At 41.9% G+C, this 18892-nt stretch overlaps 1 protein-coding gene and 1 long non-coding RNA gene across 2 annotated transcripts; both read left to right on the top strand.

The window, feature by feature from the left end:
- Positions 1 to 249: 249 nt before the first annotated feature.
- itm2ca (integral membrane protein 2Ca) lies at positions 250 to 6061 on the top strand. Its single transcript, XM_058080783.2, has 6 exons — positions 250 to 471; positions 2939 to 3082; positions 3161 to 3349; positions 3474 to 3584; positions 4975 to 5125; positions 5210 to 6061. Exons 1-6 carry the CDS (start codon positions 379 to 381, stop codon positions 5299 to 5301), a joined length of 780 nt encoding a protein of 259 aa, XP_057936766.1. The 5' UTR covers positions 250 to 378; the 3' UTR covers positions 5302 to 6061.
- Positions 6062 to 6411: 350 nt separating this feature from the next.
- Positions 6412 to 6824, top strand: LOC144899675 (uncharacterized). Its single transcript, XR_013628017.1, has 3 exons — positions 6412 to 6434; positions 6568 to 6603; positions 6725 to 6824. It is a non-coding gene; the product is annotated as an uncharacterized LOC144899675 (long non-coding RNA).
- Positions 6825 to 18892: the final 12068 nt, after the last annotated feature.

The following is an 18892-nucleotide window of genomic DNA, read 5'->3' as shown; positions in this document are numbered from 1 at the left end:
CAGCCTGAACTATCCCTTTAACTATCCCTTTAACGTAACATGAAATAACTCTCTCCTTAGTTGGAGAATGACTTGCAAAAATAACTAGATTTTTATCAAAGGTGTCATTTCACGTTACATTTATTTAACAGCGATACAGAGCAACATGGATGAGTTAATACGCACGGCACGTGTCGGGGGAAGACGTCGATCTCATCACGCTCTAGTAAAGATTCTTTGGTATCGACACAGTGGACATCCGTCACGATCCGCCCAGCCGGAGACAACAGAAAGCATACTAGCGGTGAGAGGTGGGCGGCCTGTCTGGTAGGTGAACCTTTTTATTTCCGACACCAATCTTCCACACTTCACACGCAGACACACACGGCTGGTGAAACGATGGTGAAAATCACCTTCCAGCCCGTCGCGGGACACAAAGGAGATAAAGAAAATGACGGCGATAAGACCGAAATCCTCATTCCTCATCCTGTGGTGAGTTAAAGTTCATTTCATTGTGTTGCAATGAGTTACTAATGCCGCTAATGGTGTATTTATCAACGTAGTGTGTTGTATTAATCAACACAATGTAGCAGTGTATTGTGTGTCACTGTGACACCGTATCGGTGTATCGGCTTGACAACAAAAACCATCCGAAGCTGTCATGGCTTCCTCATACAAAGCGCCTCCATTCAGGATGTCGTGGGAAGACACAGACTTTATTGTCCAAAGTGTGGCCCAGGGGCCATTTTGGGCCCCGGCTCTTTTTATTGTCCCTTGGGTATTGTAAAAATTGAATGAATTAATCGTTAATTATGTATATTATTAGATACTACAATAAATTACAATGACAAACGCTACTGCATTGATGTTTTCTTAATAGCTTAGCGTACACCACCAGTTCATTTCAAAGTAAAACGCACCACTTCCTGTTCAACTAACATACATATGGAAGTCTAAGCTTGATAATGACCTTCACAATAAAACATCATGTGCTATTCACGCATATTCTGTCTGATTAAAGCAAACCATCCAATTTGTGAGTGCTAGCTAACCCACATATAAATAACACCATTAGAACAAAATGGCTTCATGTGCTGTAGACATGAAACACTATTTATTGTATTGTGCAGAGATCTGCTTAGTCATCGTTTCCAATGATTTGCTACAAAAATGCGATGGTTGAAGTACAGCAGGGATGGAGGAAATGCAGCAGCTTTTACTGACAAGATGGCAGATTCATTTGCATGCAGCACTTCGACTGCAGAGGTCAGAATCCCTGCTTACTCGGCCTGTATCCTCCACATGATGATGATGATGATGTACTTATGCAGTAGATATCATCATCCCTTACTGTAAAATGTGTGTGAGGTTTGTTTTTCGAGAGAATAGACCAATTTTTGGTATTGTTGTTGTCAGCTAGTAAAAAGTATTCATTTACAGTATCTGGGATGACAAAACACAAAGAGTGTGTGTTCACACATGCTCAGTCGCGTCCCTGTCCTTCTGCACCCCGTGTGTCCAAATGTTCCCATTTTGAGTGTAACACCAATATCAATGCAGGATCCACCCCACATGTTGGCAACTGATGGGAAAACAGTCATGCTGTCACTCATTATGTAGCTTATTAGTTTTTAGGAAATTATTTCCTAAAATAGCAGCCTTAGCGTTAGCCGATACTGCAAATTTTGCAATCCACTTTATTTATATAAGCACATTTTATTTAGTTTTTATTTAGTTCCCAAAGTGCTGCACAGACTATTAAAAAGTAAAAATAAAATACAATAAATAAAGGTACAAATTGAATTTAATCCAAAACTAAAAGATCAAATAAGAAATAAAATAGTACAAAAAATATATAAAAGTCATGATGTGCTATATATATCACTATATTGACACTTACTATGGTACCCATTATGGCATTGGATGCTCATATCACCTCCTACTTCGGTACGAGGTACATTATTAAAAAAAACTGTATTATGGAAAGCAGGAAGTGAACAAATGTATCAGTTAGTGATTGTAAAAGTACCAGATGGAGGGGTAGGATTTAATAAGCTTTGCTTCTTCCTACTCCTTTTGGACGTGTGGAACTGTGAAAGTAAAAATAAAAAACTATATAATGAAAGCAGGAAGTGAACAAATGTAACAGTTAGTGTTTGTAAAAGTACCAGATGGAGGGGTAGGATTTAATAAGCTTTGCTTCTTCCTACTCCTTTTGGACATGTGGAACTGGGAACTGATTATGGGATGCATTCAATTGGAATCTGATGCATGTTCAAATGAAACAAAACCATTACCATTACCATTACCATTACCAAGATATAATAAAAAAATAAATAAAAATAAAGAACTAAAAGACACAAGTCCATACGACTCACTCCAAGTTAAAAGCCAGAGAATAAAAGTGGGTTTTAAGACGAGACTTAAAGTTTTCGATGTTGGGGGCCTTTTTTACTTGGGAGGGGAGAGAGTTCCATAGCTTGGGGCCAACCAAATTTTGGTACATAGTTTTTGGTAAATATTGATTTCACTATTACTGATACCAGCCATGGCATTGATATGATAAATCCAGTACTTGAATGGATCCACCAAGCCCTGCTCTCCTTGATGCAGTACTGAGACATGTCTGCTTGTAGTAGAGGAAGAGCGTACTATGTAGTGTGTGTGTGTGTGTGTGTGTGTGTGTGTGTGGTACCGGCAGATGGGCTGCGAGACTGTAGGCGGCTGTGACAGGTTTTCACTATCTCTGTCACGTTTTTCATAACCAAGTGCTAAGTCATCATTTCCTCTCACTGAAAGCGGTCCTCATTATGGTTGTCATTGGTGGGAACGTCAACTCACAGGCCGCCGTTTCAAGATGGAGACGTGCTTTATGCTAATATCTTAATCATCCTCTGGGAAGGAACATATAGCCAAACTCTGATATTTTAACTTGGAATGCGTGTTGTGTGTTTCCCAGGAGGAAGAGGAGCTGGTCCTACCACTGCGGCCCACTAAGTCACCTCTCAACGGGCTCTGCTGCCTGACCTTTGGCCTGGTTGTCTTCATGGCTGGTCTGGTCCTTGCCTCCATCTATATGTACCGCTACTACTTCATACCTCATGTAAGTCCCATTGCTGCAAAAGTTTGTTTGGAATATTTCTGTTTGAGAACATTCCGACATGAAGTGTGTTGTCTCCAGGCGCCAGAGGAGAACTTGTTCCATTGCAAGGTGGTTTACGAGGACTCGGTGTACGCACCGCTGCGTGGGCGCCAAGAACTGGCAGAGAACGTGGGCATCTACTTGGCAGACAACTATGAAAAGATCAGCGTGCCCGTACCTCACTTTGGAGGCAGCGATCCTGCTGATATCATCCATGATTTCCACAGAGTGAGAAGCAACTTTAGATCTTTACTGACTTGTCAAACTTCACCTTCACGCTGAAGCGGGCGTACTACACTTTATAGATCTTTTTTCTTTATCTTCATCTGCAATAAGCAGCGGTCTTTTGCAGGGGTTGACGGCCTACCATGACATCGCTCTGGACAAATGCTATGTCATTGAACTCAACACCACCATCGTGATGCCGCCACGCAACCTTTGGGAGCTGCTCATTAATGTCAAGGTACCTCGTTGGTTGTACAGACGGTCTGATGGTAATCCCAGAGTATGTATTGTGTGTACTTTAATGGCCGACGATATGGTGGGCGTTTCCACTACATGGTACGGTAGTACTCTCTATGACACATTATGGACAAAATCAGGTACTGTATTAGGTTTTTTTCAATGTAACAGAAGGGTGTCCAAATATTTTCCACTCAGAGTTGCATAAATACAAATATGTAGTATATTACGTATTATTTGTGTGTACTTAATGCTTGCACACCAGAGCAAGTACTGTAATGACGGCAGGCACAATCAACAGAATTTTCTAACTTCATTCTGACCTGAACGCATCAACAGCACACTTCCTTGTTGTCATTTCAAGAACGCGAGTTGCATTCAGGGACACTCTGATCATCACAAAAATGGCTTTAGTAATGTATACCTCGGAACTGTTCATTCGGGTGTACAATTTGTACGATTTAAGTATGATGGAGGCTGCACGGTGGATGAGTGTTTAGCGCGCCGACCTCACAGCTAGGAGACCAGGGTTCAATTCCACCCTCGGAGTTTTGCATGTTCTCCCCGTGCATGCGTGGGTTTTCTCCGGGTACTCCGGTTTCCTACCACATTCCAAAAACATGCTAGGTTAATTAGCCACTCCAAATTGTCCATAGGTATGAATGTGAGTGTGAATGGTTGTTTGTCTATATGTGCCCTGTGATTGGCTGGCCACCAGTCCAGGGTGTACCCCGCCTCTCTCGTCTGAAGACAGCTGGGATAGGCTCCAGCACCCCCGCGACCCTCGTGAGGATAAGCGGTAGAAAATGAATAAGTACGATATAAAATCCACTGAAAACAAGTAAAATCACGCAATGTCATTGAACGCATCCTCTCCTTGTTTGGTATCCTTAATATTGATTGACATTCAATTCATTTGGAGCTGTTAATACATAAACATATAAATCATCCATTAATTAAATGTAGTAAAAATTGGCTTATTTCAGACATAGTTACTAATGGTGATTAATCACGATTAATTAATGAAAAAGTTCAAAAATAACAATTTGACATTTGATACATTTAGTAAAATAAAGACGCTAACAACAAACCAATGTAACGTAGGAGCTAAATGTCATCCTCACGAGGGTGGCGGGGGAGGCTGGAGCCTATCCCAGCTGTCTTGGGGCAAGAGGCGGGATCCACCCACCCTGGACGAGTGGCCAGCCAATCACAGGGCACATATAGACAAAACGGGGAGAACATGCAAACTCCACACAGAGATGGCCGAGGGTGGAATTGAACCCTGGTCTCCTAGCAGTGAGGTCTGCGTGCTAACCACTCGACCACCGTGCCGCCAGTTTTTGTAATATTCCTTCATAATTTCCTTATTGTTTTTTTGTTGCTTGTAGAAAGGAACATACTTGCCTCAGACTTACATCATCCACGAAGAGATGGTCGTTACCGGTAAAGTCCACAACATTCGTCAGCTGGGACCCTTCATCTCCCGCCTTTGCAACGGGAAGGACACGTACCGCCTCAACCGCCGTGTCTCCCACCGACGTAAGTATAATGTTGTGTTTTACGAGCCAGATATTTAGCACGGGACCCCATCCCCCATGCGGCTCACTGCCCCCCCCCCTGCAGGCATCAACAAGCGGGAGTCGAAGGACTGCCATCGCATTCGCCACTTCGAGAACACGTTCGTGGTGGAGACGGTTATCTGCGACGAAGCGTGAGCAGCGCCGGCACCGGTCGGTCACCACGAGGCGCATCCCAGTCACCTCCCCGGGTACTGTAGCCTGCGGATCTGATCATTATCGCACTTTAATCGCTCATGTCACGTCCCGTCTCGCTTTCTTTCACTTCCTGTTTCCACTGGTAAATATTTGTTCCGACATGTGATGCAATACCGAGCTGCTGGAAACATCCCAGGATTTTCTATGTAGCTTAAGGAGCTCTCCCCCCTCGGAGGGATCCATGGCGGTTACTGTTGTTAGGGGAGATGACTGTCTCCATGTGTCGTCAAGGTGACCTTTCTTTCCTACTTGTTTGTGTGCTCTTTAGTAACCGTCGGCTCAACCAAGCATGAAATGATTATTTTTCAAAGCGAACCTCTTGTTGCTTCTTTCGCTCGGTACTGTGAACAACGTAACTGCAGACCATGATTTAGAGGAAGAGGAGGTAGTCATCATCACCGGGGCATTAAACCGCCTCCACTGTTGAAGAAGTCAAGAGCCATAAGACGCTAATGCTCATCACCGATGATTTTGTAATATGGACGTGTCCGTCATTGAATATATTTAGTGTACCCGATTCCCCTTGCATGTCTTTCAGCTATTTGATAAACGTTAAAGCCTTAGTCCGAGATCAGACGCCGGACTAATGTTATTACTGATGCAACAGGCGGGAGAATATTATTTGATGTTAGCTTAACGCTTAATTGTGTGTATTGTCTGCTTATGGAACCTTGTCTGTGAAATAAAGGTTTAAAATGTCTGTTGATGTTATTGATGCATTTACTGAATGTCGGACAAACATGGCCGAATTCCACAAAAGATAAAAGCTGACAATCCTAAATATGCACCATGGGAATACGCGGACCAGTTAAACATTTTCAAGAATTGGCATTTTCGTCGTTTTGTCGTTTGACGCCCCTGCACAACCTGAAGCTCCATTCTTCCACTGAAGGAAAAAGCACCCCAGATCATGATGGCTGCATCTCAGGTGGGTTCTCTTTATGTTGGAAGCCGTCCATCCATCCACTGTAGGATCTCAAGAAGGTTTCGTCATATGACACCCCTGCACAACCTGAAGCTCCATTCTTCCACTGAAGGAAAAAGCACCCCAGATCACAATGGCTGCATCTCAGGTGGGTTCTCTTTATTTTGGAAGCCATCCGTCCATCCACCCACCTATCCATCCATCCATCCATTGTTGGATCTTAAGGAGGTTTTGTCGTTTGACGCCCCTGCACAACCTAAAGCTCCATTCTTCCCTTGAAGGAAAAAGCACCCCAGATCATGATGGCTGCATCTCAGGTGGGTTCTCTTTATGTTGGAAGCCGTCCATCCATCCATCCATCCAGCCACTCTTGGATCTCAAGGAGGTTTCGTCGTTTGACGCCCCTGCACAACCTGAAGCTCCATTCTTCCACTGAAGGAAAAAGCACCCCAGATCATGATGGCTGCATCTCAGGTGGGTTCTCTTTATGTTGGAAGCCGTCCGTCCATCCATCCAGCCGGCCACTGTTGGATCTCAAGGAGGTTTCGTCGTTTGACGCCCCTGCACAACCCGAAGCTCCATTCTTCCACTGAAAGAAAAAGCACCCCAGATGTTGGAAGCCATCCATCATCAAGGTTACATTTTTTAAGACTTGCGATGATATTTATATTTATTTTATTTTAGAGACCATGGAACTGATAGAGCCAATCTTTTCCTTCTCCGACCTTAAAAAGCAACACCTCACCTATGGACGGGACTCTTGGCTTCCACACCAAGTGAACAAATAGTAAATGTACTTTAAACATTCTCATGTCACCTTGATGTATGATTTTGCAACCAAAAAGAAATATGGCCTACCTGAAGAACCTCCCACTTCCTAAAGATGATATTCATCCCTTAACGATGTGGCTGCTGATTGGCTGCTGGTGATGCCAGGCGACGTCCTAACACAAAGTATTTGTCAGGATTGAATGAATCAAAGTTGCTGTCATGGCACCATCACCTCATTATGGGCGTGCATGCGGTGCAATAATAATTGATAAGATATGCCTTTATTCGTCCCTCAGTGGGGAAATTTGTAAATAATAATTATTAAACAGTTAATACTGTAGTTATTAAAAGTTTAAATTTTAATGAAAAGTTAATATGTAGTACCCATCTTGCTCAGCCCTAGCCATCGCATTTTATCCTTTGGAATATTACATTGAAATTTAGCACTTCAGCCATCTATTTGTTAGGAATGGAATATGTTCCACTCTATTTTGGGTAAGTACTGCAGCATATTTAACATACTTGTTCTCAATAGAGCACTAACACATAATTACATGGCCTTTTATTTGGAATAAACACCCTGTTCTATTCATGATCTTGCACACACACAATCATAGTCATCATGTGTCACCATCCTGGTTGAGACACTCTGCCACCGAGCCAAGACCGGTTGAAACCAGATCAGACCAATACACCAACAAACAGGAAGTTTCCTAATCATTGGGACCGGAAATGAATTAACTAAGTTGAAGTTGTTTCAAATACTTGAAAGAGCAATTTGTTGTAGCAATTTGTGTATATTGTTCTATGTGTATATTTGTGTATATTGTTCTATGTGTATATTTGTGTATATTGTTCTATGTGTATATTTGTGTATATTGTTCTATGTGTATATTTGTGTATATTGTTCTATGTGTATATTTGTGTATATTGTTCTATGTGTATATTTTTGAAATGATACCATTGGGCCCTCATAGTGTCTGTCCAGAAAAAAATATTGCCTTTGGACAAATAAAATCAGCTAAAGAGGAAAAAACATGTTCAAACTTTTGCTAAATATTATATTCGCTTTATTTATCTCATAGTGACGTCACACACAGGCCAAGTTTAAAAGAGGGCCAACTCCTGTCTTTAGCCACAAGATGTCACTGTTGAGCTAAATATAAATGAGAGGCACACTAATGGTGTTTAGGAAACCTGCTGACACCTGCAAGTTCAGGCGACAAGCAGCATTTGCTGACTGGAAATGTCACATCCATCCATCCGTCCATCCATCTGTCCATCCGTCCGTCCATCCACCCATCCGTCCATCCATCCACCCATCCATCTGTCCGTCTGTCCCTCCATCCATCCATCCACCCGTCCGTCCATCCATCCATCCACCCACCCACCCATTTGTCCGTCCGTCCATCCATCCATCCACCCATCCATGCATCCGTCCGTCCACCCATCCGTCCATCCATCCATCTGTTTTTACAGCTCTATGAGCGCTGGAGTCTATCCCAGCTTTGCTGAAAAGCAGGGTAGACGTTGGACTGGTCACCAACCAATCACAGGAGCACATTCACATTCACTTCACACTCAAAAAAAAAACAATCAAGAATAATTAACACAATAATGCATTCATAATAATAACAAAATAAAACGACATAAAAATCCCATATTTCATAATGCAGATAGCATTGAGCACTGACAAGGAACATACAAATACACGTAGAGTTCTCGTCAGAAGTTTCCATACATATCATGGCAATGAATTTCATATGAATTTTGGGCCCTTAATGACTTATTTATTAATAATATTTTTTCCGAGGGTAGTGTAATGAGATCACCAACATTTTCAAAGATTTTTGGACAAAACCAGGAATTGTGTGAACATGTTTGGAGTTTGATGTCCGTAGGAACATCTCTTTTTGGAGTTTGGATGTTCACTCTCTGGTGCTATAGGAACATACACGTTGGGCTAACTGGAGACTGTAAATACTCGATGGGTGCTAATGTGAGTGTGGATGCTTGTTGGTCTATATATATACATATATACGTGTATATAAATATATATATACGTACATACGTATACCCTCTGGCTGACTGCTGGCCAGTCCAGGGTACCTAAAGTCCCTTAGGATGGGACGGGGAAAGTAAGATACATATATATACCGATATTACTGGTTTGAATGTCTCCTTGTAAGTTTCTTGACGCAGACATGGCCTGAAAGCCAAGTGTCCAAATGTTCAATAGAATTGAGGTTTGGGACTTTGGGAAGACCAGAAGCAGTTTCGATGCGTGTTTGCGATCATCCTGTTGGGACACACGATTGTGTTCAAGTGTCCACCATCCAGCTGTTGATTTGAGGTGAAGCTGGAGAAGGTGCATGGAAGCGTGATGCTACCGCGATACGACCACCATGCCTTGACTCCTGCAAACAAGATTGTTATCATTGTGGCCAATTAGCTCCACCTCGGTCTTATCTGGCCATAAAACCTTTGACTAGAAGGCATCTGGTTGGTCCATGTGGGCTCGTTTCTTAGACCTGGTCCATGGAATATGAGCTGTCAAACTGGAATATGAGCTGTCAAACTGGAATATGAGCTGTCAAACTGGAATATGAGCTGTCAAACCACTATTTTACACCAAAAGACAAAATATGTGAACTTGGCTTAGTATTTTCTCAAGTAGTTCTGTGCATTCATATTTTATTGGCTCAAAATACTTCCTCTAATAAAATAGAAATGCATGGAAGATATGGATATCAATGAACATTAATAAGAAGTGCCAGGGACTCTAAATTGGTAATGGTAATGGTAATGGTAATGGTAATGGTAATGGTAATGGTAATGGTAATGGTAATGGTAATGGTAATGGTAATGGTTTTATTTCATTTGAACATGCATCAGATTCCAATTGAGTGCATCCCATAATCAGTTCCCAGTTCCACATGTCCAAAAGGAGTAGGAAGAAGCAAAGCTTATTAAATCCTACCCCTCCATCTGGTACTTTTACAATCACTAACTGTTACATTTGTTCACTTCCTGCTTTCCTAATATATATTTTTTTTAATTTTTATACGTTGTAATTTTTTGTCAATCAGTAACTGTTACATTTGTTCACTTCCTGCTTTCCTAATATAGTTTTTTTTATTTTGTAATTTTTTGTCAATCAGTAGCTGTTACATTTGTTCACTTCCTGCTTTCTATAATACAGTTTAAGGTTTTTTGTTTTGTTTTTTTTTAAATAATGTACCAGGCGGCACAGCGAACGAGTGGTTAGCGCACAGACCTCACAGCTAGGAGACCAGGGTCCAATTCCACCCTCGGCCATCTCTGTATGGAGTTTGCATGTTCTCCCCGTGCATGCGTGGGTTTTCTCCGGGTACTCCGGTTTCCTCCCACATTCCAAAAACATGCTAGGTTAATTAGCCACTCCAAATTGTCCATAGGTATGAATGTGAGTGTGAATGGTTGTTTGTCTATATGTGCCCTGGGATTGGCTGGCCACCAGTCCAGGGTGGACCCCGCCTCTTGCCCGAAGACAGCTGGGATAGGCTCCAGCATCCCCGCAACCCTCGTGAGGAAAGCGGTAGAAAATGAATGAATGAATGAATGAATAATGTACCTTGTACCGAAGTAAATTAAAACTAGAAATGAAAATAGCTGACATATTGTCTGCATGCATATTACAGAAAATAAAGGTGCATCATTTTAATGTGAAATATATTGAAGATTGTTTTAGGAATGTGGGAGGAAGCTGGAGTAGCCACGGAAAACTCACTCACGCACACACACATTTGACACACATTTGACATTAAAAACAAACAAAAATAAGCATAAGAGTATAAGTGTATGAGTGAGATTGTTATATTTCTAATTTGGAGGGAAAGCATGAGGGGATGGACGCTTTGTAGGGAAAGGTGACGGACAGCCAGTTGTCCTGAGGCCATCTGTTTTCGTGTGTGTGTGTAAGAGAGAGAGAGAGAGAGAGAAAGAGAGAAAGAGAGAGAGAGAACCTCTCAGTAGGGGGGTCAAAAGTGGGAGGTCGCGACCCCACTGACCCTGTGGGAGTGCAGATCATCAATCAACTGGAGGCTGGCCAGAGCCGCAGGAGGGGCGCATACACACATGAACACACCAACATACAGTAACTCACAAATGCAAAAATACATCATAGGACTTCAACGTAGTATGTATGATTCATGTCTGTGTTTGGACTTTTATGATGTTTCATGTTTCTATTTATAGCGTGGACACCTGACCTGCAATGAACATCCATAAATGAACATACTTATTTTTGCATTACTAAAACATACACCTCACTGTTATGTATAATAATGCTAAAAATGTGCAATACTGGACTTATGGGCAATAAGATTCATTCATCCAAGTGCAATACTACATTTTGTTGTACAGCAGGGGTCTCAAACTCAATTTACTTGGGGGCCACTGGAGCTTGGGTCTGGGTGAAAAAACCCCAAAAAACGCATTTATTAAAAAAAAATTTTTTTTAAACTTCGCTTTAGTTCCAATTTTCTACAAGAAAAGCTCTGACAAAACATTCCACTGTTCCCAAATATCTTACTTTTTATTTTTCTACACAAAATAAGATGAAAAATAAATAAACAAATCAAGAATAAAGAAAATCAATCAATCAGTAATAAATAAATATAATAATAATAATAAAAACTTAAGAAAGCACATATAGTTGGTGGGTAGACAAATGATTTTTTTCAGATGAAAATGAACAAAGCATTATTAGAGCCCTGTAGACATGACAAAACACGACTATAGTCACATTTATACTCTTTTTATTTACAACATATTGCGCAACTGCAGGGTCTTGAGACACATGCTAACTCGCAAACTAGAGAGCTAGCCACCTAAACGGTAGCCTTCGAGTTATTTCCTTTCAACTTAAATAGCCAAAAACTTACCACTTCCACACGGATAGGGAGGATAACTATTAACAGTTATTTAACCTTTAACATGAACATTAATAATTTTTTCTGGGTACATGATACCATACAGCATCCATATCAAACTTGCGCGGGCCGCACTAACATTAAACTTTCATATCAAGGCGGGGGCCTCAAACTAGATTCCAATTGCGTGCATCCCATAATCAGTTCCCAATTCCACGTTCAAAAGGAGTAGGAAGAAGCAAAACTTATTAAATCCTACCCCTCCATTTGGTACTTTTACAATCAGTAACTGTTACATTTGTTCACTTCCTGCTTTCCATAATACAGTTTATTTTTATTATTATTATTTTTTTTTAATAATGTACCTCGTACCGAAGGCCATTCTGATTCTGATTCTGACCACCCAACAGATCCATCTGCAAGATGTTTTCACTGCACTGTTGTATATATAGGTACACACACACACAAACACACACACACACACAAACACACACACACTATCAGTGTTATCAGCCAGTACTTGCAGAGCGACGGGGGCATGCTTTTTCTCTCCCCACCCTCCCCCCCTCCCCCAGCCTGTCCTGTTGATCAATGAGGAAGTTCTTGGGCCTCAACTATTAATCAGAACCTATCGGCTATCTGTCTGCCGAGCCAACCAATCACGGCCCACCGACAGCCGGGCCATGAAAAATGTGCCCCGGCGGACGAGGAGGTTAGAAGTGGGGGAAGCTGGCGGGGTCCTGGATGAGAGGAGGGAGGTGACCCAACACTTTATCTGATCCCAGTCAGGTCACGGCTGCGCGGCTGCGTTTCATCCACTTTACAGTGGATGCTTAACATCGCGATGACCTCTCCGTACGACGCAGACGCACGCCAACAAAGGTACGCACGCCACCGATGCAAGAGTGCACAACTTTCTTGAGAAAATTCAACAAAGACAACAAAACTCCACAGGGAGGAGTCAGTCATTGTTGTCATGGATTCTTCCCAGGAGAAAGGCCAGGTCCCCGGTGAGGACCGCCGTCCAATAATGAGGCCTGTCCTCACGCCTCCGAGCTCCATCAAGGTGCCGCCATCGCTCCTTTACATAATCACGCTCATCCATTCACATCTTATTGCCGTGATTAGATTCCATCTAATGCGATTAGAGCGCTCCCCATCTCCTCTTTGGCTCCCTCTCCCACATCACGGATTTCCAGCAGATCTTATTAGTGTGTGATGCGGGCCAGGTCTCCCACTTTGGATTTATGAACCTTCAGACTTCTCTCCTTTAATCTTTCTGTCCTCCTCTGCTTCCTTCCTCCATCCGTCCATCCATCATTCCCAGGGTTGGCTGGGGGTGGAAGAGTATTAAACCCTCCGTCCCATCTCTCACTACTCTGGACAGATGATGCAGTGCGAGGGAGGAAGATGAGGATGCGGGGGACGGGGGAGGGGGTTGTAGGGGGGGTTAGTTTTCATAATATTTCTGTAGTATTGCAGCAATCGTTTGGATGCAGATTCTCCCCATCGTAGGTCGGCGATGGTGGTGTTCTTTGATGCTATCAGGATGAAATGCTCGGGTGCGAGTGTGTCTACACATGGCTGATGGACCGCTTAGTGCAGTGGTATCCAAAGTGTGGTCTGAGGGCCATTTTTAGGACATGACTTGTTTTTTTTATCGGCACTCTGTCATCAAGTGTCATGAATTCATTATGAATGAAACATAGTTTTGGCATCTATAGCACAGATATGGAAAACATATGGAGCATCTTTAATGTTCAAAATGTATGTGGCCCTCGTATGCTTTAATTTGTCTGTAGGTGGCCATCTTAGGGAAAAAGTTATGCTTCCACTTCCTGCACAACATATAGTGGTACCTCGCAGAGGCGGGAGCTAAACTAAAGATGTGCAGGTTTAAGTCAAAGTCCAAGTCAAGTCAATGCAAGTCAAGTCAAGTCAAGTCATGTCAAGTCAAATCAAGCCAAGTTAAGTCAATGCAAGTCATGTCAAGTCAAGTCAAGTCAAATCAAGTCATGTCATGTCAAGTCATGTCATGTCATGTCATGTCATGTCATGTCATGTCATGTCAAGTCAATTCAAGTCAATTCATGTCAAGTCAATTCATGTCATGTCAAGTCAATTCCAGTCAATTCATGTCAAGTCAATGCAAGTCAAATCAAGCCAAGTTAAGTCAATGCAAGTCATGTCAAGTCATGTCATGTCATGTCATGTCATGTCATGTCAAGTCATGTCAAGTCATGTCAAGTCAAGTCATGTCAAGTCATGTCATGTCATGTCATGTCATGTCATGTCATGTCATGTCATGTCATGTCATGTCATGTCAAGTCAAGTCAGGTCAAGTCAAGTCAAGTCGAGTCGAGTCGAGTCAAATCAATTCAATTCAATTCAATTCAATTCAATTCAATTCATGTCATGTCAAGTCAGTGCAAGTCAATTCAATTCATGTCATGTCAAGTCAAGCCTAGTCAAGTCAATTCAAGTCAAGTCAAATTCAAGCCAACTCAAGTCAACTCAAGTCAACTCAAGTCAGGTCAAGTCAGGTCAAGTCAGGTCAAGTCAGGTCAAGCCAGGTCAAGTCAGATCAAGTCAGGTCAAGTCAACTCGAGTCAAATCCAAGTCAACGCAAGCAAGTTCAAGTCAACTCAAGTCAGGTCAAGTCAACTCAAGTCAGATCAAGTCAACTCAAGTCAAATCCAAGTCAACTCAAGTCAATCCCAAGTCAAAGGCTTGCAATTTTTGAAGTCCTCTCAGGTCATATGCACTGTTGAGCATCTCCAAAATAATTGCCATTATTAACAAATTTAACAGTCTATCCAATTTTATATTGTAATCCACACATTGGTTGTTTGTCCTTAAACAAGTCAAGTCCTTAAACAAGTCCTTAAATAAGTCACCAACATGTGAGAATCTTTGTGCACTTGATTTCAGGGCAAACGGACTATCTTGTGCAACATACTTATATCTCAGTAGTACTGTGTAAACTAAGTATATTGTGATTAAGTATTGGGTGTGTGATACAAGTGAATAAACAAGCTACGCTATCAAAGTACTAAAGGGTAAAATAAAATGGTGTGCCAATATTGTATGATAACCAAGACATTGTATAGTAACCAAGACATTGTATGATAACCAAGACATTGTATGGTAACCAAGACATTGTATGAGAACCGAGGCAAAATATATGTGAAAGTTTTGTTGAAAACAATCAAACAAAAACGGGGGTGGTCCAAAACCAAGGTTTGACTGAAGTTGGATCCAATCCATCATCATACGAGACGTCGTCTTAATACGCTTCCCTCATATTTAGATGGATGTAACCAATATGGGAACCAGCTGTTACACTGTCTCTTATTGGGTTGTGCAGATATACTTAGTGAATTGTCTTGTACGTAAATGTAAATGCACGGTGCAAGTACGGCACCTGGAGGCTTTCCCAATATCAACACGTTTATTACTGTAGTTGCATTTAAAGCAGGGGTCTCAAACTCAATTTACCTGGGGGCCACTGGAGCTAGGGTCTGGGCAAGGCTGGGCCGCATCAGGTTTTCCAAAAAAAACCAGAAAAATATATAAACTTTTTCAGTGCTTTGGATCCGATTTTCTCCAAGAAAAGCTCTGATAAAACATTCCACTGTTCTCAAATATCTTAATTTTTATTTTTCTGCACAAAATAAGATGAAAAATAAATAAACAAATCAAGAATAAAGAAAATCAATCAATCAGTAATAAATAAATATAATAATAATAATAAAAACTTAAGAAAGCACATATAGTTGGTGAGTAGACAAATGATTTTTTTCATATTAAAATGAACAAAGCATTATTAGAGCCCTGTATACATGACAAAACACGACTATAGTCACATTTATACTCTTTTTATTTACAACATATTGCGCAACTGCAGGGTCTTGAGACACATGCTAACTCGCAAACTAGAGAGCTAGCGACCTAAACGGTAGCCTTCAAGTTATTTCCTTTCAACTTAAATAGGCAAAAACTTACCACTTCCACACGGATAGGGAGGATAACTATTAACAGTTATTTAACCTTTAACATGAACATGAATCAAACGTAATAATTTTTTCTGGGTACATGATACCATACAGCATCCATATCAAACTTGCGCGGGCCGCACTAACATTAAACTTTCATATCAAGGCGGGGGCCTCAAACTAGTGTCCTGCGGGCCACATTTGGCCCGCGGGCCGTGTGTTTGAGACCCCAGATTTAAAGTATAATATAATGAGAGAAAAATTCCATTCCATCTATTGCACCAAGCGCTCACAAACAGTTATCAGATGAAGACTTAATAAGTCCACTTCTGTTAAGACGTAAGTCTTTCCAAAATGAGTCGGAACAAAATGGAGAGTAAGGAAATAGAAATAAAGCTCTGTCCAACAGCTGGGGCAAAGCCGACCCCCCTCCATCCATGCCTGTGCACTGACAGGTAGATTAAGGGGCGTGATAGATGCCCCTCTCTCTATCAGCCTCTCTCCATCTCCTTCTCTTCCCTCCGCCCTTTCCCTCCCCTCCATCCATCATGGCGGCCGGTGTAATTGCGGCTGCGTGGGGCTGGCAGAAGGAGCCTCCATCCATCTCCTTAACAACAAACAGTCATGAGGACGAATGGCGCTGCGCTCCCCAGTTAATCTCCATCTATAAGAGGCAGGGCCGGGGAGGGAGATGGAGATGGAGAACATAGCAGAAGGGAGAGAAGTACTTTTGGTTTACTATAAACAAAAAGAGATGGAGAGATGTGAGGTGGAGGTAGAAGCTCTACAGCCAAACAGGTAGAAAGAGCTCCAATGGCTCCAATGGAGGAGAGCAAAGACAACACCGTAGTAGGTTTAAGCCATACTGCAAATATTGTCAATACCGATACAGTAGATGCTCGCGACATACAAATCATGCGTCAAAAATGTATATATCATATGACTCACACACACATTATTTAACAACTCAATACACTCGATATGTGACTTTTACTCATCTGTATACACCAGTCATTATTTGCACTAATATTAATATATATTCTGGTGTCTGCAATACATATCTGGTCCGTGTAATATTATGTGGATATCTTGTATGTATATATATCTTGTATATATATATATCTTTTTTTTACTTTACTTAACTTAACTATTGCACTGAAAGGAGAAGCTCTCCAATCTCGTTGTACATCTTGTATAATAACAATAAAAGCAATAAATTCCATGCATAAAATGTGTCAAATGTATAAGTATTCGCTATTCGCTTTTGGTTTGTTCCTGGTTTATTTGTTGGGTTGAGTTCATCCCTTCCCAGCGTTGGGGACTCGCACCTGCTGCACATCTGTATTCCAACTAGTTCTTCAGCACTGTTGCTGTTTTGATGGCGTAATTGATGGCGTATTGCCTTGCCTACGGAATAACGGATGCTAGCTGGTGAAGCTGTAATAATTGTACTGGACACTGGGATTTTAGCTCGATGGCTAGCGATCTTGACTCTAATTCAGTGGACCTTGGTTTGAGCCCCAGGCGTGAGTGGACCATATGGTTACACGCAACCACTGCCGGACTCGTAAGACCTGTTTGTTCCTCACTACTTGGTATTCCGGTCTTATGTACATTACCTATGTATCTCACAGTTCTTAGATTAGGAGGCGGTTTGGCTTCTTACATGGGTGGCTGTTTTTCCTGGTTGTTTTTACTTGTCCTGTACCTATTGATTGTGTAATAAATTGTCTTTTAGTGTATGTGGACCTTGCCTCTGCAGAAGCTTTGGGATCCAATCACTCACATTGGCCAAAATCCACTTGACTTTGACTTGCCTGTATGTCATCATTGAATCACTCTGCTTTTAATTTGTTAATCATGACTGTAATCAGAATAAAACACACAGCAAACAAACAGTGGCCCAGGTTCCAATGTTGGTTTGGACGTCGCTGTGTGGAGTTTGCATGTTCTCCACGTGTGTGAGTGGATTTTCTCTGTGTATTCCGGTTTCCGCCCACATTCCAAAATTAGTCTAGGTGGAGACTCTTGCCCATAGGTATGAATGTAAGTGGTTGCTTGTCTATATGTGCCCTGTGATTGGCTGCCGATTAGACCCTGCCTCTCGCCCAAAGTCAGCTGGGATGAGCTCCAGCATCATGGAATGCGTGGATGCATGGAAACTTTGTCATACTAGCATCGATCGATGACTGATACTAACCTTGGTATTAATACTATCCATGTTTGGATCGATGCACCCACCGTTTCTCCGCAGAGTTTCCAATCAGGCTGCAGGCGTCGTGGATCAGAGTGGATTTGTTGCTGAGAAAAGTATGGGAAGCTGAACAAAGAAAGAGTCGAAAATATATTTCAATGCCGCCAGATGACCCAGAAACCGGAGAGGTGCAGCCCATAAAAGTCCACTCAGTTCCCCCTCTTAACTTTTAGCCCTCTCTGTTTCTTTCCCTGGTCTTTTCTTTCTCCGTCACTCCACTTCCACTCCGTCATGATGCAGGCGGCGGAGGGTCACACTTCTCTGATGTTTTGGGTGCTTGTGTAAGGTTTTCCAGAGGTCAAGGCGGCCATATTTTCTTAATGGCGGAGTCACTGAAGTCAACAAGGCTGGGTGGCCTTGCAGGCTACCTCTTTTGGAGCTAAACAAACCATATCTGCACTCGTTTTAGCACATTCCTTCTTTGTTGGCAGCATTCTACTTGAAAAGATTTCACGAAATGCAGTCGACCCTCACAACTCATGTGCTTCAAATTTTGTGGTTTCACTCGATCACAGTACTTCAAAATAAAAGCATACTTCATGATCACTTTTTCATAGTTGACTATGGTCTATCATTAGGAGACAATATGCATATTTCATCAATTTTCATGTATTCTTGGCTTAAATTAAGCATTTTCAATCATTCAGGCATTCAGGAGATGCATTGAAACACG

Source organism: Doryrhamphus excisus, linkage group LG8 (genome assembly GCF_037039965.1).
Source record: "Doryrhamphus excisus strain RoL-2023G ecotype Guam linkage group LG8, RoL_Dexc_Guam_v1.1, whole genome shotgun sequence".
Taxonomy (NCBI): Eukaryota; Metazoa; Chordata; class Actinopteri; order Syngnathiformes; family Syngnathidae; genus Doryrhamphus; species Doryrhamphus excisus.
The sequence above is the reverse complement of the archived record's forward strand: the minus strand, read 5'-3'. Positions and strand labels throughout refer to the sequence as shown.

Excerpts from the sequence above, each read along its gene's own strand:
- itm2ca (XM_058080783.2), top strand. The coding sequence starts at position 379 with ATGGTGAAAATCACCTTCCAGCCCGTCGCGGGACACAAAGGAGATAAA. Across the intron at positions 3,585-4,974 it reads AGCTGCTCATTAATGTCAAG|AAAGGAACATACTTGCCTCA; the intron begins GTACCTCGTTGG and ends TGTTGCTTGTAG. Across the intron at positions 5,126-5,209 it reads CCGCCGTGTCTCCCACCGAC|GCATCAACAAGCGGGAGTCG; the intron begins GTAAGTATAATG and ends CCCCCCCTGCAG.